Source organism: Myodes glareolus, chromosome 2 (genome assembly GCF_982192425.1).
Source record: "Myodes glareolus chromosome 2, mMyoGla1.1, whole genome shotgun sequence".
Taxonomy (NCBI): domain Eukaryota; kingdom Metazoa; phylum Chordata; class Mammalia; order Rodentia; family Cricetidae; genus Myodes; species Myodes glareolus.
Window position 1 is genome coordinate 85,473,515 of NC_142027.1, and position 19,741 is coordinate 85,493,255.

The following is a 19,741-nucleotide window of genomic DNA, read 5'->3' on the forward strand; positions in this document are numbered from 1 at the left end:
CCACTGCTGAAGAAATGGCAATGGCCTTGATTCCAGCCATTTGTAACCAAGTCAGTTCCCTTTCTGACTCCTACTGCATAAGGCAAATGTTTCTATATAAAGTCATAGACCTTGCAGCTCATGGTACTTCTTGTAAGTTCATGCAGTCCATGTAAGCATTTGACCCTAGCTGGATTCTCATTCTCAGAAATAACACTGAAGGATTAGATGGCATGTCTGATTGAACATACTCTCCAGGGGTCAGTAATAAAATCACAATTCCTCTAGATAGTCACTGCTACTCCCTTTACTCAAAAACTGACAATTCACTCTGTGTATATATTCCTACTTTTCTTTCACGAAGACTGAAAACATGTCTTTGGGAAAAGGTTAAGAATTTTCATTCATATTCAAGTTTATACACTAGCTACCTATTTTTGTGTAGAGGAGGAGAGAAAAAGCGAAAAATAAATATAATTAAAGCTGTAGTCTCCCACTCAATTGCTATAGTCCAGCAATTGAAACTGCTGAACTATAGTAGGGGAGAAACAGATGAAGTCTCAGGTGCTCAGTGCATGAGGGCTAAACTTTGGTAATCACATCACTATTTGTACAGTGTAAGAGCCTACCAGAAGTAACAATGGTCTGAAATATCAAATTCTTTGATAAGAAAAAATAACTGTCATATTAACTGAGAAAATCATCTTCAATCTGTTCTAAGAGTATTTTCACAAGATTTAAATGTGTTTAGTTAACAGTACATATTCAAAAACAATAGTTTAAATTTTTTTCTAATTTTTAAAAAGTAAATATTTTGGAACAATTTTAGATTTATAAAGCTGCAGGTAGAGAGATATTTTTCATATCTGACTTATCTTTATACTTGTTTTTCTACAAAATAAAATGTGACCTCAAAGAAGATTAAGAGCATTAGTGAACTTAATAAAGTTTTTGCCAAGAAAAGAGACACGATAGATTCAAGATTAACTCAGAGGAGGATGATAAGCGGTCCCCTTTTCCATCTAGAGACTACATAGGAATATGAACAAAAGCTTAATAGATATAAAACCATAGTTTTAGACAAGATAGGTTCACCAGTCAACAGAGACAAGGCACTAGCAAGTGAGCTCAGTTTGGTGGATTCTAGACACTGTTTGGAGCAAGGCTGACAAGAAGGTGAGACTATGGCCTGGTGGTGGTGGCACACTCTTTTTAAACCCTGCACTCAGAAGGCTGAGGCAGGTGGATCTCTTTGAGTTGGAGACCAGCCTGATCTACAGAGTGAGGGCCAGCTCAGTCAGAGCTGCAAAGGGTAACTGTTTTTAAAAACAACAACAAAACAAACAAACAAAATCAAACAAAGAAAGAAAGTTGTGAATGTGATAGGGATGAGGGAGCAAGGTTATCCCAGACATCATGATCTCAGAAGCTCTTTGTGATAAGACAGAATTTTGACCAAAGTAAACAGATGCAGCAGACATTTCTGAACCATGGAAAGCAGATGAAAGAGTACAAAAAAGACCTCAAGTCTACAGCATGGTACCTGAGCAGCACTGTCCTTCAAAACTATACAGACATGTCAACGTGGGAAAAATTGTTGTTTCAACACAGATAGCCCTTCTCCCCACTGACTACCAATGTCCTCAGCCATTTGATAATCAGCAATTGTGCCAAAAGCCAGGAGATTCTGAAGTCTGACTGGCCTCAGAACACAGACTCTTCCATTCTGGCATCTGGGTCTCCCTGGGGATGATAGCTGGCTGTTGTAGAACTTGCAAAGCATAATCACAGCCTATGAGCCCCATGATCTAACAGAGTACACAAGTAGTTTTTGTAACTTAGGTACGAATAAGAGAAACTAGGGATCATCTAAGTATTTAAGGGACACTTAGAACCAGAAGAGAAATGAAGACACAAATGGAAAACACAGAGCCCAGAAAGAAAACACAGGTTCTTTCCTCAGGTTGCTGGGGAAACAGCTGACATTCAGATGAGTGTGTTTACTAATAGCAGTCCAAACTTTCAAGGCAAGAGGGGCCTGCTGGAAGAAACTGGCAAGAAGAACTTTCCTCGCTACTACAGGAACATGGGTCTAGGCTTTAAGACATTCAAAGAAGCCATGGAGGGCACCTACACAGACAAGATGTCTTTCACTGGTGTGGTGACCAAGAAGAAGATGCCGGACTTCCTACTACATCCGCAAGAAAATTGCTTCAAGAAGCACCACAATAACGTGTCTGTATACCTGTAGTCTATCCCTCAGTCTACCCTTGCTCCATCCCCCAAAATGGACATGCAGACAGGAAAGACAAAAGCATGGCTTTGAGCAAACAGTGAGCTTCGGTGTGCTAAAGGCTTCAGCGTTACAGGCACTAAAGCAGTTTCAGAAGCTCTGAAAGGACCATAGCCAACTCCCCAGAACACAGAACAATTATCTTCCAACTCAATAAATTAAAATAAAGACCAGGCAGGTAATAACTTAGGGTGCAGTACAAACCACAAACAAGTGCTGTGATCCCTTCAAAAGAACTAACAAAACTTTTCTTCTCATAAACCAATACAAGATGCCACGAAGAGTCACTGTCAGAAAAGGAGCACCCAAGAAAGGCAGAAAGGCATCAGGAGAAAAAGCACAGTGGAAACCACCAAGAGGCAGCATCTCCTAAGTGTACATTCAGGAAGAGAGAAACAGAAATCTCCGAGGGGAAATCAATGGACCATATACCTTAAGAATTGTCCGGAGACACCAGATATGAGCTGAATGACTGTGTCCAGAAAATCGCTGTTAAATGTGGAAATGAGAAATGGCATTTATCTTCAGAAAGGGACAAGCCTAGGTGATCCACAGTAATCTGAGAAGACTGGCCTGAGACTGGATTAGCCACACTGCTACCTAAAGGCAAAAGAAATATCAGAGCACAACTTGATACCTATGACTCTAAACCACCAATAAAGGTTTTTTCCAGAAATGCTATGAATTAGACAATTTACCTAAAATATTCTCCCAAGGAAAGTCACAGGAGAAGAAAATAAAAGACACAATCATGGGACGCAGAAAGCACAACAGCCTAGAGGAATAAAAATAAAAATGTCTTGGGGAGGTGGCAGAGTAGGCCCAGGTTATAAGTCACAGGAGAAGCGGCTGCAAGCCACCCTGTACAACAGAACAAGCCAAAGGCCATCAACATAAGCGGAAAGGGCAGAGCATACTAAGGGAAACAGCACTTTACCGTAACACTCACCCTGGGAAAACAAAGAGAAAAAGACATCAGTCATGGGGAAGCAGCGGGTCTTCCACTCACTGGACCGTGTAAGCTATCAACAATTTGCAATGGTAGCTAGCAGAGGAACTGAGGAAGAGCTGCTGGTGTCATCACACCACTAACACGCCTGATAAATGGGGACATGAGAAAGCAAGACTACCAGGCTCCTAACTTTGAAAAGATCCTAACTTAAGTTTGTCTACTTTGTTTAATTTTGGAGGATCTTTTGGAAGTTAACATTTCTTTTGGTGGCAGAAAGAACATTTGGATGAAGTTCTAGAAGTTAAACTTTTTAGTTTGCTCTTTTCATATAAAATTAAAATTTTTACTCAAAACATTCTGAACCTTTTTTGAAGAGACGTGTGAAATTCTATGCTCCTGGATGCTAATGCATATATATATATGGGTGGTAGAATTCTGGGGTTTTGTTTTTATAATTTAGTCTGTTACTTAATTTAAACATGTACAAAAATATGTCTTTCACAGAAAAAAGTTAAAGTTCTATAATTTTAATTAGCCCTACTCACCAATTGCTTTGGTATAATGTCGTGCTCCAAGGAGTAATTCTGGAGCTCGGTACCAGAATGTTACAACCACTGGATCCAAATCTGCTAAAGGCTTCAAAGGTGAATTAAATAATCGGGCAAAGCCCATGTCAGCTGCAACAAGAAAACCACATAAGTAAACAGACAGGTCTACTTTACTTACACAGCCCCACTTGCCAGTGTTGTTTATTAAGAGTGTGCTCAGACCTGGGGCAGCAAATGAAGCACCTTACTGCTTTTACTGACTGAAATGTAAAAAAGTTTGAGACCACAGTCTTTTTGAGTAAACTGTCACTCAGGTTATGAACTAGGTTATGACAAGCTCTGTTGCCAGACCCCCAGGATAAGGCTGCTACTCTGGCAGATTTCTTTCAGAGGGCCATAGTTTGGGGAGGGGCGGAGAGGGGGGACACACAGGTTGGGATATTAAGCTGTACTTCAGTTCTCAAAGCACAGGCACAGCAGAGTGGGGTTTTCCGCTGTTGGCATCAACAAGTCTACTCGCAGCTGCCCTCAGGGCTGACCACATTGTATTTTAATACTATTTTCCTTATCGATTTGGCCAGAGTTTCACTAATTTAATTTTAAAACTCATGGCACTTAAGTTGGAAAAGGCTTTTCCTCAGTCTTACGCTTCTTCACATGAGACAGAAGTTTAAAAGATCACAAATCCAAGCCCCCAAGTTGGCCCTGAAGAGAGTTCATGGCAAGTACCATGCCATCAAACTACTAGGTATGGATTTACCCTGCTAATCCATGATCTGAGGCTTTGCCTTTGTATAACACCACATACAGGGTCACTAAAGACAAAGACAGGATGACCCCTATTTACCACCCACTCGGAGACGTCAAGATTCACAATAATCTGGACAGGTTTAGGTCTGTTCTAACATAATTTTAATGAAGTGGATTCTCCTTTAACTAACAATTACAGATGAGGAAAGCCAAATTTTTGGCAAAGAGTAAAAACCCTGAATCAGATTATCAAATGTTTTCTTTGAAATGTGAATGCTCGAAGACACAGTATCACCCAAAACTCCCAACACTATGCACAATTACATAAAAGTGTAATTCTAAAGGAGGTCTTAGAGGTGCCATACAAAATCTTTCTAAACCAGACAGTAAAAGACAAATTTAAGGGGCTAGAGAGATGGCTCAGAGATTAAGAGCACTGACTGCTCTTCCAGAGTCCTGAGTTCAATTTCCAGCAACCACATGATAGCTCACAACCATCCATAATGAGATCTGGTACCCTCTTCTGGCCTGCAGAATACATGCAGGCAGAACACTGCATACATAATAAATAAATAAATAAATCTTAAAGAAAGAAAAAGAGACACATTTAAAATTGTTCTTTGGCTGGGCCTAGTGTATTCTGCATACCCTGAACTGGTATTTGAATCTGACATTGCGACATCGGACTGAAGAGATTCCCTCAGAAGCTTATCTAAGGCCAAAAGCATTTGGTAGCCCCAAGATAAGCACTGACAGGGTCTGACATCAATGACAGCCAATGGCTCAGAGTACACCAAGTACATCACTTATTCTCACAGCTAAAAAGTTGCCAAGTCTGAATCATAAGAGAGCATTTAAAAAGTTTATTGAAAAGTGGAAAGTGAATTTGGGGGACTAATAAAGTAGGATGGGGGAGGTGAAGAGCTGAATTTTACTGGGCTGGTGAGGAGGAGACACAGCTACAGGTGCCTCTACTTCAGCTGTTCTCAACCTTGGGTTCTGACCCCTTTGTGGGTTGAACCCTTTTCCACAGGGGTCACCTAAGACAACTGGAAAACACAGATATTCACATCACAATTCATAACAGTTGCAAAATTACAGTTACAAAATAGCAACGAAAATAATTTCATGGTTGGGGTCACCACAACAAGAGGAACTGTATTAAAAGGGTCCTAGCATTAGGACCACTGAGAACCACTGCTCTGCTTTATATCAAACGATAACACTGCTAATTGTGTTCTTACAATTCTGTATCGGAATTACACTAATTTATAACTTAGTTGCATGTCTTCCACCCCTAAACCAAACAAACCAAATGCAAGTGACAAACACTGCTTGGCAAAATGACAATGGAAGAAGCAACCACGTTAGGATAGATTTGATTGTCCTTACAGAGTGTCACCCTGGAGAGATCTGATACAGAGGATGCTGAGTGCCAAGAATGACTTTGCCCTTACACAAGGCCGGGCACAGTCCTGCAGGTCAAGAGCTGTGGCTGGGGACAGAAGCTGCCCACTCTACAGGCTGTCTAACTAAGGCAGAGGGATGGAGAAAGCCTGTGTGGCTTACTTTACAGCTATAGAAGTTGGTTCTCTAAGATCGTCTGACACCTGGGAAAGGTTTTCCCTTTTATGTACTCTTTTGAAATGTTTTTGACAGTTGGAACTATGAATATGTATGTGCATCTCGATACAGAAAACAGTGATACAGCTACCTACAATTTTAAAAGTGTACTGAACTGTGACTTATCAAAGATATAACATACCAATTTTTACTCTTCCTCGCTCAGGACCTTCACCCATAACTAAAATATTAGCAGGTTTCTGTGGAAACAAAAAAAAAATTCTTTTCAATAGACAGTAGTTTTCCTTTAATTAGACAAATATGTCAATATAACATAAATCTACTTAAATAAAAATTTTTACTAAAAAATTAAAGTTAAATGCAGGAAGTCATGGCAGAAACTGAATGTGCATACAGTAAAGCCATACACAAGTCCCAGTGCAGCAGCAGCAGCAGATAGCTGAGGCCCTTAATCATCAATAGGTCTTCACGGTGGAGCACTGGAAATCAATCTCTCCCTCTCCCCCCACCCTCATCCCTCTCTCTCTGTTTTGTTTTCCAGACAGGGTTTCTGTATAGCTTTGGAGCCTGTCCTAGAACTCACTTTGTAGACCAGGCTGGCCTCAAACTCACAGAGATCTGCCTGCCTCTGCCTCCCAAGTGCTGGGATTAAAGATGTGCGCCACCACTGCCCATCTTCTTTTTCTTTCTTATTTCAGAGTCTCATGATGTAGCCCTGACTAACCTGAGTCTAACAATGTAGACCACAGTGGCAGCCTTCAACTCCCAGAGATCTACTGCTCTCCGTCTCCTACTTTTGGTTTTATTTTTGAGAATCTTATTCTGAAGTCTTGGCTGGCCTAGAATTTGAGATGTACACAGGATGGCTTTGAATTTATGGTGATTAACACCCTGTCTTCCTGAGTGCTGGAATTCTGGCAACAGTCACCGGGTCTGATGCATGCTTTCAATTATATAAAATGCTCTAAGAGTTTAAGAAAAAAATTAATCTCCACAGATCATTTAATACAAAGTAGCAAATTAATTTCAGGCAAGAATTCCACCTGATATTCCCTTTTGGAAGCCACAAAATACAAGCCTATGTTTAATATAAAAAAAACTAATATAGTCTTTTTCTAAACAAGTTGGCACAGTAATAGTAATTTTACATTTACAACAGTTTTGAGGGTTTTTGTTTTTAAATAAAGGGGAAGATAATGTTTAACCGTGAGATTTTGCCAAAGTGGAATTTTAGTTTTAAATCCTAAAAGCCACACCAGACTGTCACCTACAACCTGTTAAAAGTGGCACATGAGCCTCTGGAATTTGAGGACTGCCTTCTCCAGGAAGATGAAGGAAGTGGCATTTGGCTTCTCCCTCAAACCTTATCCTGCTACCCTTCCTATTACTGGCACAACTTTAGTTTTACCAATCCAATAAAGAGAAGTGACACTAGATTAGGCTGTCTCTCAAATATTAGTCTAAACAACTTAAAAATCAAATTAGAGAAGCTGGAGAGATGGCTCAGTGGTTAAAAGCACTGGCTGCTCTTCCAAAGGATCTGGGTTCAAATCCCAGCACCAACATGGCAGCTCACAACTGTTTATAACTCCAATTCCAAGGGATCCAACACCCTCATACAGGCAAAACTCCAATGCAAATGAAATATAAATAAACAAGTATTAGAAAAATCAAATTAGAAGTCAAAAGAAAACAAATGCTGCTGTCGAAATGGCAGGCTATGGCATCAGAGGTTACAAATTCCTAGTTTCTAAGAGGAGGCAACTCAGCACCAGAAAGCAAGTGCCTGGAAGACAGATGCAGTGCAGAGACTACTGTCAACACTACGATCCCTCCTAACAGCACTGTTTTCTGAACAGTCTAAAGCAGAGAGCTCTTTGGATCAGTGTGTCTTGCTATCATCATCACCACAATCTTCAACTGGGGCATCTAGCAAAGTGCCAAAAATCACATTACTTTTAAAGTGGCTTAGACTTATTTGGACACGCTATATCTATGCCTGTTCTCCCTCCTTCCCTTCCTCCCTCCCTCCGTGTGTGTGTGTGTGTGTGTGTGTGTGTGTGTGTGTGTGTGTGGAGGGAGGAAGTGAGGAAGAGCGAGAGTGTGCTTATATGACTAGCCTTGTCAAACACTTGATGTTATTGTTTAGTCAGAACTGAGGAAGCCTCCGAAAGACTGGATAGGTAATTTTACTTCATTGCTCAATGCCATATTAAGATAATAACCTAGTTTCCTATAAAACTAGTTTTTTCCCTTCCTGTTGTCAGTAGAAGAATCTGGAAGGAGTAGGACCTGCCTCCAAGCAGTCCTAGATGGAACCAAAATCTGTGATAAATATTTTTCATGGTGTGCCCTGGTTACCTTGAAAGAAGATGCAGAACATTGCTGGGTGACACTGCGAGGGGTGCACACTCCATGGAAACCAAATGTCCAATGAGGCTTAAGATATTCTCACATCATGGCAATAGAACAGAATGAGCATCACTGCCCAGTGGGTACTGACAAAGACTCAAGATGCGATACTGTTTGAAGTTACAGTACCTTTCCCTTAAAAGCACTAACAATTCTCTTTTACAACTGGATGGTTTTTCTGTTTTCTACCTTGTACCTAACCTCCCAAACCCTAACCAGCATCTCCCACAGCAGATACCTGCACTGCAGACATCACCATTCTTGTACATACACCTCCAGGGCAATGTGATAATGGAAGTGAAACACACATCCTGAACATCATGAGCCATTCCTAATGCTTTCTATGAATCTTTACTACAGTGTCTACATATATGTGTGTGTACACATGCCTAGCTCATTTTACAGATGAGAAGAATCCAGCTCATTTGGGTGGGGAGTGGAGTTCAATGGTGGGACATGTGCCTACCAATTGTGAAGTTATAGGTTTAACTCTTAGCACCACAGCACATGAAAGACAACAACAATGCCATCAGTGGCTAATCCTTCCCATGGCTACAAAGGTGGAACCAAGATCCAAACAAACCTTAAGCTCAACACAACCAGGACTTAATTTGGGGGCTTATTTTTTTTTCCTCTGATGACAGAAAAATCAATTATTTTCTAATATATCCTTCTATTTTCCTTAATTTCTTTTCTACATCCTTTGTCTCTCCCCAGTTTTTACCTATTTCTTTAGTCTCAGGTTTTCCTCTTTAGCATCTGATTTGACAAAGATCAAAGTTCAAAGTGCTGTAAACTGCAATTCTACCCTAACAGGTGACAGTCCTGTAACCATGTCTATGTTGAGGAGAGAAAACCAAGCACACTGGGGCTATGTAAGGAGGTAACATGGTCATCCCTCAAAAGGTTTTACCAAGAATTAACCAAGCAGGCAAGAGATTTGGGTACTTATATAGATGGTACCTTTCAACAGGAAGCTGGGGAGTATAATAAACAGACAAACAAATAAACGGGTTTTATTTCAAATTATCTGCTCCTATGAAGAGATATTTAGGCAGAGTCAAGACAAACTAGTCTGTCCTCCATATCCCTTATTTTTGTTAAATATGGATGCTAAATGGTATTGATTGAAATTACAAGCTTATCTATAATTTAGAAAGACTGAAAATTTAAAACTATGAGCTTAGAACTTAAAATAGGCAGAGCACACACAAGCATGTCCTGTCATCCCTCCCCCTGCACGCACACACACACACACTGACGCATTAAAGCCCATTCAGTTACACGAGTTAAAACCAGAGCTGATGCAGGGTCAGCACGATCACTGTACAAAGGGAAAACAAAGCCCAGTACATGCACTGAGGAGAGGCCAGACAGCAATATGCATCCTTTCAGTACTTTCAGTAGTCCACTAAGTGCCGCTGATTTTGCATCTAATTGTACCCAACATACTTTCAGTTATTAACTCAAAAATAACCTTGTGTGTTGACTCAAACAACATTTACAAAAATTTAGACGAGTTCAGGGGAAATCTGCAATTTTGCAATGTGGCTAGCTTCGCAAGCTTGCTTCTATGGGAACACTCACTCACCTTTGCCCTCTATTTGATTATTTCCCATGGACAAACTGGAAAAGACATTATCAAAGATTTCTGTGGCTCTGAGCTTTAAAATAGATTCAGAAATAGTAACAGGTTCGGGTGCTGTCCTCCTTGTTTTTAAAGACAGGATCTCTCATTGGCCCAGAACTCACTAAGTAGGCTAGAGACCTAGTGACCCATCCATCTCCACTTCCCTAGGGCTGAGATTACAGGCATGCACCACAGTCCTGGCTTCTGTATTTGAGTGCTGGGGGATGAGCTCTGATCCTCATGCCCTAAGACAGGCACTTTACCCTGGCCTGAGAAAACTTTAAAAAACTAAAACGTTTCTTTGGAAATAAGGGATATATATGTATGTATGTATATGTCTTTAGAAATCTGGACTATAACAAAACTCTAAGGTTTTTGCTAAAAAGTTAGACTGGGTGGTCTACTTTTTAGGCTTTTTTAGTAGCACAATTAAGACCATTTTTATAAGCTTTTCAACAGGATAGTTCATAAAAAATTTAAATCCTATTCAGAAAAACTATTTTATGGTGTTTTGTCTATTTCTCTTTTGTAATGTGAGAAGTCTAAAAGTCATAAGAAAAAAGCCTGGGAGACCACCATTGTATCACAGCAGGTAACACACAGTTTATATCAGGTAAGTTGAGTCCTGGAAAATTATCCTGTCTAGTAACAAGAAGCCTAAGAAACCCACACGCACTGGTCCTGTTTTTGGAAACATTACTGATATCTACTTTGTTCAAAAAATAGGAGCAGTCACCTAACTTAAAATACAACAATGTATTCCCATAGGTCATATGGAAAATGGAGAAAACATGTCTGACTCAAACAATCCTCTGTATTTCATCAGTTTCAAGAGTCATTCAACATCATCTTCAAGTCTACTTAAAGAAATGATGTCTTTAAGACATCATTTAAAATAACCATTTTCATCTCTCCTGGAATAGGTCCGTGTACACATACACACCCACAGTTTGCAGCTCTAACTCTGAGGAAAACATTACAAAGGACAGAATGCAGCTCACTATGCATTTTCAATATCAATGTTAAGTACATGGAAAACACTGATCTAGATATCAAAGTGTTCTTCACAATCGGTCACAGATACTTAGAGAAGGAAACTATCTACACCTAGCTAGTCATTTAAGTAAAATCCTGTTGGTATAAGCCCAATATTCATAAACTACAACCAATGCAAACCTCATATTAAGTTTGCCTTCACTGTTAGCATGTCTATTTTACCCTTTTCTAAATTGTATAGAAGAACTCATGTTTTACTTGCTACCCAATTAAACAAACTAGAAATCCATAAAATAAATCTATGGAGTACCAAATAAATTCCCAAAAATGACTATAACTAACAATTACAAAGTCTCTTTCTTCCAAAAAGCTGTTTAAAGAAAAATGTTTAATACACTTCTGATAATCTCAACTGTAATAAAGGTCCTCAAGCCTCATCAGTATTATATCAGAATTCCCTTCTCCTTTAAGGCTGAGTAATATTCCACTATGTGTACATAGTAATTTTTTTATGTGCTCATCTATCAATGGATATTCATGTTGCTTCAACCTTTTTGGTATTGTGGATAAATGGTTCTAAGAAAAAGAATTCACAGGGCTGAGGAAATATCTGTCAGAACCCACATGAAAAGCTTAGTGTGGTGATATGTGTTATTAATTCCAGCTCTGACAAGGTAGAGACAGACCCTGGGCTAGCCAACCAACCCAGGCTAATGAAACCCTGTTTCAAGTAACAAAGTAGAGGCTGGCCCGAGGAAGAGCTGAGGTTGAGTTCTGGCCTCCATGAGCACCTATACACATAAATACACACACAGAGAGGCTGAACCCTGTCCTCCATGAGCGCCTGGACACATAAACAGATATACACACAGGCTGAACTCTAGTCAACATGAGCGCCTACTCAGACAGACAGACAGACAGACAGATGCGTATACACACATGGTTTTAAAAAGGTATTCACAGACAACTTTCTGAGACTTCTTGAGTTCTTCTGGGCACATATCCAGACGCTGAGGAACTGCTGTGTTTTGGTGACTCCGCATTTAACTGTGGGAGGAACTGCCACTCTTTTCCATAGCAGTTACATCATTTTACATTTCCACCAGAAGTACCAATAGGCTAAACATCCTCACTGATAACTGCATGGAAAGTTCCCATGAACTCCTCTTCACAGTCAAAAGTCATGTGGAACATTTTCTATGGATTACCAGATAATAGGAGAGAAACATGGAATTAACTTATCCCAACTACTTGAGCTAGAACCTCTGGGGATTTGTTTGTATAGAAAGTTTAACATTTCAGCTTGGCTGGGCCACAGTGCCCAGGTGTTTGAGTCAAACATTATTCTAGATATCTCTGTGAACTACAGACCTGAAACCAATTCTGGGAGGTGGCAGACCTTTCGGAAGGGTAGGCCCGGTGGGGAACCCTTGTCATGGCTTACTAGAAACTCACTCTTCATGGGCTTGGGAGCTGAGCCTCACCACTTCCTCTTCTACTTCCTGGCAAAGGTTTTATTCCATCTCTCATTCCCCATCATTGTCACCTAACCAACCAAAGGCCCAAGACCTGTCTACTATGAACTGAGAGATCCAAAACCATGAACCAAAATACATCTTCTCTTTTCGTAAGTTAATCATGTCAAGTATTTTATTACAGTGCTGCAAAGCCAATGCCCTCCTTCCTGTGAGAAAGTATCTAATTAAACGATGGCTCTCATAGAATGACTGCGAGCAACAAAGGATGCACAAGCAGGGACTTAAATGTCCAACTTAATTCTACATCTTCCTGGATCTCCACCTTGCAGTCTATCTTGCAGATTCAGAATAACTAGGCCTCTAAATTACACAAACCAATTTCCCAAAATAAACTGCTTTCTATATGTCTCTATGCCCACACCTTGTGTGTAATGCTGCTCTGGAAAAGCCTAACACGAACAGGAGCAGCAGAGACAGAATTGTAACTGCTACAAACATTCTCACTGCCTAGAAGTGGGGAGAGGATGAGAGGGAGCCACCAACACAGGGAGAGGCAAGATATAAGACATGTACCTTTGCTTTAATTTCTCTCTGCTTCATAGTGACTGGGGAACTTAATGTTCTAATATGAAAAAGTTTCATTTAGATCCATAAATTACTTCAGAAAATAAATACTATCTGTGCTTCCTTCCTATCAGATCATTTTCCTTCAATTCCCAGCACTATGACAAGAAACTAACAAAACACATCCATGCAAATGTCCTTTTCTTGCCCTGAGCCCACACAGGGCTCTTCATGAATGACTCTACATTCCCTACCAAAAACAAGACTAACTATTAGCCTCTGCTGTGTGATCATTAATGATGACAATATAAATTTCCACTTATCAAACAGGAGTATTAGTGGTAAAAGCTCAATATTTGTCTCTATCATCTCAACAAAAGAATGTTTCCACATTTATGTTTGAGAGCAAATGTAGCCAGAATGGACTCAAAACTGTGATCCTCCTGCCTCTCTCTGCCTCTTGCATGCTGGGATCACAGGTATGCTCAAACCAGTATTTGTATTAATAATAAACCTGATTTAATTACACAGAAAGTTCAGTAAATCCTTGGTTATTATCAAAAGGGCATTTTCAGGGTATGTGTATCAGCATCCACCTTACCACGTAGTTTCTTGTGACAAGGCAGAACATTCCACCAACTAACTGATCAAAGTCCTAACATCAGAAATCTACATACACGTGTTTCTACATCACTGTCATCATTTATCAACCTTACTTCAAAGCAACAGAAACTATAATGGACTATTACAGTATTTGTTTTGATAAGTGTTTCATCTGCATTAATACTTAAGAATATAAAGCTAAAAGCTACATGGCTTCTGAACAGAGTCTGAGAGTAAATATTTTAAATATCTTATTACCACATATATCAGCATCATATGTAGCTACTTTGAAAAATTATAGATCCCAAATTAAATCTAAAATTTAAGTTTTAGCTAACGGCAAGTGCTTACACTTTTAAAAATGTAATCTTTCACTCCAAAGGCAAGGTTTAAGAAGTTGGCACCTGAATAGTGGCCAACTTTAAGGGAGCCAGCTGTGCTAAGTGTCCAGACAACAGCTCTAAGACCTGTGTGCCTGGGAGACACAGGACTGCTAGATGCTTAAGGATACCACAAGAAAACCCAGAGAATCAACTAACCTGGGTCCATAGAAGCTCAAAGACACTGTATCAACAACCAGGGAGCCTGCATGGGACAGACCTAGGTCCTCTGCACACAAGGCGTATCTTGACCTTCTTGTGTGACACTGAACAGTGGGAGCAGGAACTGTCTCTGACTCTTGCTGTTTTTTAGGACCCTAACCCATACTGGGTTGCCTTGTTCAGCCTGAATACAAGGGGAGGTGCTTAGTCTTACTGCAACTTGATATGCCATGTTTTGTTGACATCCATGAGAGGCCTGTTCTTTTCTGAACAGAAATGGAGGAGGAGTGGATTGGGGGAAGAAAGCAGAAGAGAAGCGGTAGGGAGGGACTAGGAGGAGAGGAGGGGGGAAACAGCAGTTGGGATGCAAAATAAATAAAATTTATTTTTTTAAAAAAGAGCACTGATACACCCAGCAGAGAACATCAGGGACATCTCATTTTAAGGAAGGAAGTCACAAGAGGAGGTGCTGCTATATGAAGAACATTCTGGATACTAGCCAGGTAGTGCTGTGTATAGAAGGATAATGGAGTGGAGCACAGTGCCTCATTGTAGAAGGCTACATTAAGACTGCTCAGCATTGCTAGCACGCAATGACAACATCATTAACTTTTGGTATTCGTCATTATTATTTGGACAGCATCTACAGGCAATAGATTTTTTCTGTTGCCTTCTGTTAAGGTGCTCTGGTCTCCCAAACGCTTTATGCTTGAGAAGGTTTTACCAGAGCCTTCTAAAAGAACCTATTCTTCACTAGTCCACGTCACAAAGAGTATTTCTACACTGTATAAGAGCTTCACCAAAAAAGAGAGGGGAAACTGGACCTCTAGCTACTTTGTTACTGTTTTTAGTATATTCTACAGTCAAGTGACAAATTTAAACACTGATTAGGAAAGTCAAAATTTCCTGAATAAACATCTATTTTTAAGTGAATTACTAAAAAGAACAAACAAAACTAAACAAAATGTAGAGCTATTCTAGCTTAATTGGTTTTATGAGAAAAATGTCCTTCCACTGGAATTTTCATTCTTTTACAAGTCACGAAGAAAGCTGGCAGGACAAAACAGACAGAAAAAACAGAAATGTTTCTGTTATTGAGATTTATCTTCAACTTCATAAAAAACTGATTTATCTATTTTTGTCCTATAAACCCACTGTGTCTAAGTACAATATCAGTTCCATTAGGAAGGGAGTTTGCATAAAGAAAAGGACTCAAGCAAACTTCTTTGTTACTGGTCCTGAAAGCACTGAGGTGAAGGTCAGGACAAAATGACTCATGCTCAATGCTCTTGACAGGACTACCTCAGGCTACAGGAAAGCAGCTCACTGGAATCACTCATGCAGACTAGAGACTGAAAGAACCACAGCACAGTGGTCCTGCGGCTCCGTTTCAGTCTGTGAATTTGTTCTTATGTACACATGTGGTGAGAGACAAAATTCCTGCACTGTGCATTAAAACAAGAGTGCTGTTCTAAAGCTGACTTAAGTTAACACCTTTACAAAGAAAAGAACTAAAAGACAAAACCCCACATTTACTTATATAACAAGAAAGCATTACGAGTAATTTAAACCTATGGAGACTTAATGAATTAATGAATAATAATACTTTAGATTTTTTTTTTTAAGCAAACAGGGGCTGGGGAAACAGCTCAATGGGTAAAGTCCATGCTGCACATGCGTGAGGCCCTGGACTCCTGGCACTCATTCAACAGCCAAGTGTGGCTGTAACTCTACAAATGGAGGAGACAGTGGGTGTCTGGGATTCTCAGGGCTAGGATTCACTAACCAGCTAGTCTAGTGGAAACAGCCAGAACTAAGTCCAGTAAGCAGCACTGTCTAAGCTAACAGTGAAGATAGCAATAGAGGACATATTTATTGTCCACCTCCTGTAACTGTGTCCTATCAACAGCACAAGGACAAGACTACTGCATGCTCACACACCACCACACCACCACGCCCCAAGAGTTGCCCGCCTACTTACCTATGGCAAGATTTTCTACAGACAATGGGGAAAGTCCCCACTATAAACATATTTCCTGGTTGAACCCAACTGTGACTCACCAAATCCCTGTGTAACACCCAGTTGGCATGAAGATAATGAATCCCATCTAGGATCTGGTACAACAGTGACTTCACCATTCCCCGAGGTAACTGAACTGGCTTCTTGTTGGCTTTTGAAGCTCTGTGAAACTTAATTATATGCTGAAAGAAAGAAAATACCACAAGAAGCTTTACGAGTAAGAAAAGGCAATACCGAGATCACCCAAGACACTGACAACAAAAATGGTCAGCTCCACTTTTAAAGTTAGTAATGGGATCTCAGGAAACGAAGACACCAGGAACTAGGGTGCTCTACACTTTAAAATATAACTAAAGTTGATTATATTGGGGGCACTATGGACCTGTTTATCTGGCAGGAATTTTCATGAACAAACCACTTTTATTCTGTAAAGATTCAATAAAAAAGGGGAAAAGACAAAATTCTGACAGATGGAACAGCACGGGTGTGGTGCCAATTTCTGACACTCACACGTTTGAAATGGGGATTTCAGTAAAACAGACCCAACATATAGAAACTAAAGAAATGGTAACAAGTACAAAGTTAGTTAAAGCTAAATATACTTAGAAGTATATTTAGAAGTATAAAAGATCCAGATGAGGAAAAAGCCTGCCACCCTGCAAAGCTTTCTCTGTACACGTGACTAGACAACTAGAGAGAACATAAAGTACAACTTTTCATCAATTAAACACTTCACAAATAAATGTACATGAAAAGGTTTCTTCCTCTTCAATGTTTCAAGCTCACGATGAGTTTCTTTATTTTCTATAGAACACCTGTAAATTTCAGGACATTTCAAGTCAGCTCTGCATGCTAACCATTGCACACTCATGTCTAGCACATACTGCACAGGGGTTCTTCATCAATAAGCTGATTCTTGTGGTTAAAAAAGAGAGTAGAAGGGGGCTGGAGAGATGGCTCAGAGGTTAAGAGCATTGCCTGCTCTTCCCAAGGTCCTGAGTTCAATTCCCAGCAACCACTTGGTGGCTCACAACCATCTGTAAGGGGATCTGGTGCCCTCTTCTGGCCTGCGGGCATACACACAGAAAGAACATTGTATACTTAATAAATAAATAAATATTTAAAAAAAAAAGAAAGTAGAAGTGTGATGCTTAACACTGCAGGCTAACATCTGATCTTCTACCTGATGTTATACAGCATAACAGACAGAAGGAATAACTAGTAAGCTGTGAGCCAAAGAGCTGTATTTCCAAGGGGGAAATGTAGCAGAGCATTTGCAGTGAGACCAGAAAAGCACTCGTTGGTACATGCCTGTCTATATTTGAATAACAGAACCAGGTTACCTTAAGTTTCTTCTCAGTTTTTTACCTCAGGCATTACTTAATAATTTAGAATATGTATCACCTATCTTAAAATATGCTATCGAGTTTGTGCCAGTAAGAAGAAAATCCGCTGACTCTCCAAATGTAATAAAAATAGGTTTAAGTAGAGTACATTAAAGAACTTAAAAGCTTCAAGTTTGCCAGAATAAAAACCAAGTAGCGGAGGTAAGAGAATTGAAAGTGTATTTCTTCAGGTCACATGCCAAATACTACAGTGATTTAAAAATAAATAATAAAAATAAATAATAAAAAAATAAAAAACAACTAGCATTTTAAAAATAATAAATAAATAAAATCCTATAGCATGGGAATTTCTTGCTTCATATTCTTCATATTCCAAGGCTAAAAAATCAAATACACCGTAAACAGGCTATAAATCTTACCAATGCCTAAATGATTTTCAAAACAACTCTTAATTATAGCTTTTGCTACCTTATGTCAGTCAATCCACATATAATTCCAATTAAAGTAGGGGGAAAAAGTAAAGTTTTAGGGAATGAACTATCCTGTTTTTATTATAGTAATGTTAAAATATTCATTTGCCTTCATAAGTATTAGTAAAATGAAAAAGGCAATTATGAATTACTTATGTATATCAAATTATATGCAATATAACATATATAAATTACCTGTTACATCACACTATAATATATATCTTTAGACATCCCCTCTGCTTTTATGTCCTATATTGTGTGTGTGACTCACTAACTTTAATTAAGGTTGGTTGCATGAACATGAGTGACAGTAAGGCAAATATTTTTATTTTGTCTAGGTAAGATGCATTTACATTCTTATCAATATAGTATGAGTCTTTTATGAATTGGACTAAACCAGTAAACTGTAATCACTCATTTGAGAAATCTGAAATGCACAATTTGTGTCTAAATCTGTAAAAATGCCATAGGCCACACAAACCTAAGAAACAAACCCACAAGAGATGCTGCAACCTACTTCTGCACAAATTTTGTTTTGTAGTGTGACTCTCATCAGCAATGATTTTTTTCCCTAAACAAAAACATGCCCATTTAAACAGTAAAGCATATTATTGCCAATGAAAATGAAATACATTATATTAAACATTTGCTGTGAATAACTAAAAAATGATTAGTTAAGTTTTCCACACTTAGCTTATACAGCATGTAACAGCTTCAGGACTATTAGGAGACTTTCCTAGTGTCACAGGACAGGGGCAGGGACAGTAACTAGACCCGTTTATCCTTTTATAGTATGCTTACCTAACAAGTACTGCTTCATTTTAAAGTCCTTCACATTACAGAATAAAAGAAAATAAGTTCTTTCAAAACCTTATAGCAAACAAGCTCACCTTTTAAAGTCAACTCTGTAATTAGAAAATAATATTCGGAATTGTTCACACTCCTCTTACTTTACTGTCTGTTACAAAGACCAACATGCCACGAACAAAAAGAACAGTCTCCCTAGTCTGAAGACTCAAAATGCTTCAACATCCAGAACTTTGTGAGAGCTAACATGATTCCACACCATGAAACACTGTTTCACACTCAAATTATAAACAGTGTATGAAATTTCCTTCAAGCTATATGTATAAGGTAAATATAAAACTGAAACACAAGTGAATTTCAAGTTTAGACATGGATTCAGCCTCTAAGATGTCTCATTAAACATATGCAAATACCCACCCCACATCTGAAACCCTTCTGTTTCCTAGCATCTTAGTAAGGCAACTCGATCCACTGAACAAAGCAAAAGCTTCCAGTGAAGAGATTTCTAGTGCAGTGGAAGCTGTTTAATCACTTCCAAGCTGACTGAACACAACAGTCCTGGCTACCAGCAGTCCACCTTACCCAGAGGTCATGTTCAGCATAGTCAAAGAGAAGCCATACTTTCCGATCAGCATGAGACAGAAACACCTTCTGAAGAGAGATGACATTTGGGTGCTTAAGCTCTCGAAGTAACTACAAAAGAAAGGAGATTCATTCAAAATTTAACACAAACATCAAATTAAATCACGCGAAATTAAACTAGGTGT

General features: G+C 39.2%; 1 protein-coding gene across 9 annotated transcripts in view; it reads right to left on the bottom strand.

The window, feature by feature from the left end:
- The window catches only part of Cdk8 (cyclin dependent kinase 8), a 71,461-nt gene that overhangs the window by 12,675 nt on the left and 39,045 nt on the right, over window positions 1–19,741 (bottom strand). For 6 of the 9 annotated variants that reach the window (XM_048418427.3, XM_048418387.3, XM_048418380.3 and 3 more), the window contains exons 3-6: window positions 19,557–19,667; window positions 16,393–16,533; window positions 6,288–6,345; window positions 3,770–3,901 (exon numbers count right to left, since the gene is read on the bottom strand). In XM_048418427.3, the coding sequence (XP_048274384.1) occupies window positions 3,770–3,901; window positions 6,288–6,345; window positions 16,393–16,533; window positions 19,557–19,667 (442 nt within the window). The remainder of the gene's footprint in view (window positions 1–3,769; window positions 3,902–6,287; window positions 6,346–16,392; window positions 16,534–19,556; window positions 19,668–19,741) is intronic. The other 3 variants (XM_048418418.3, XM_048418409.3, XM_048418393.3) reach the window with 2 other exon arrangements.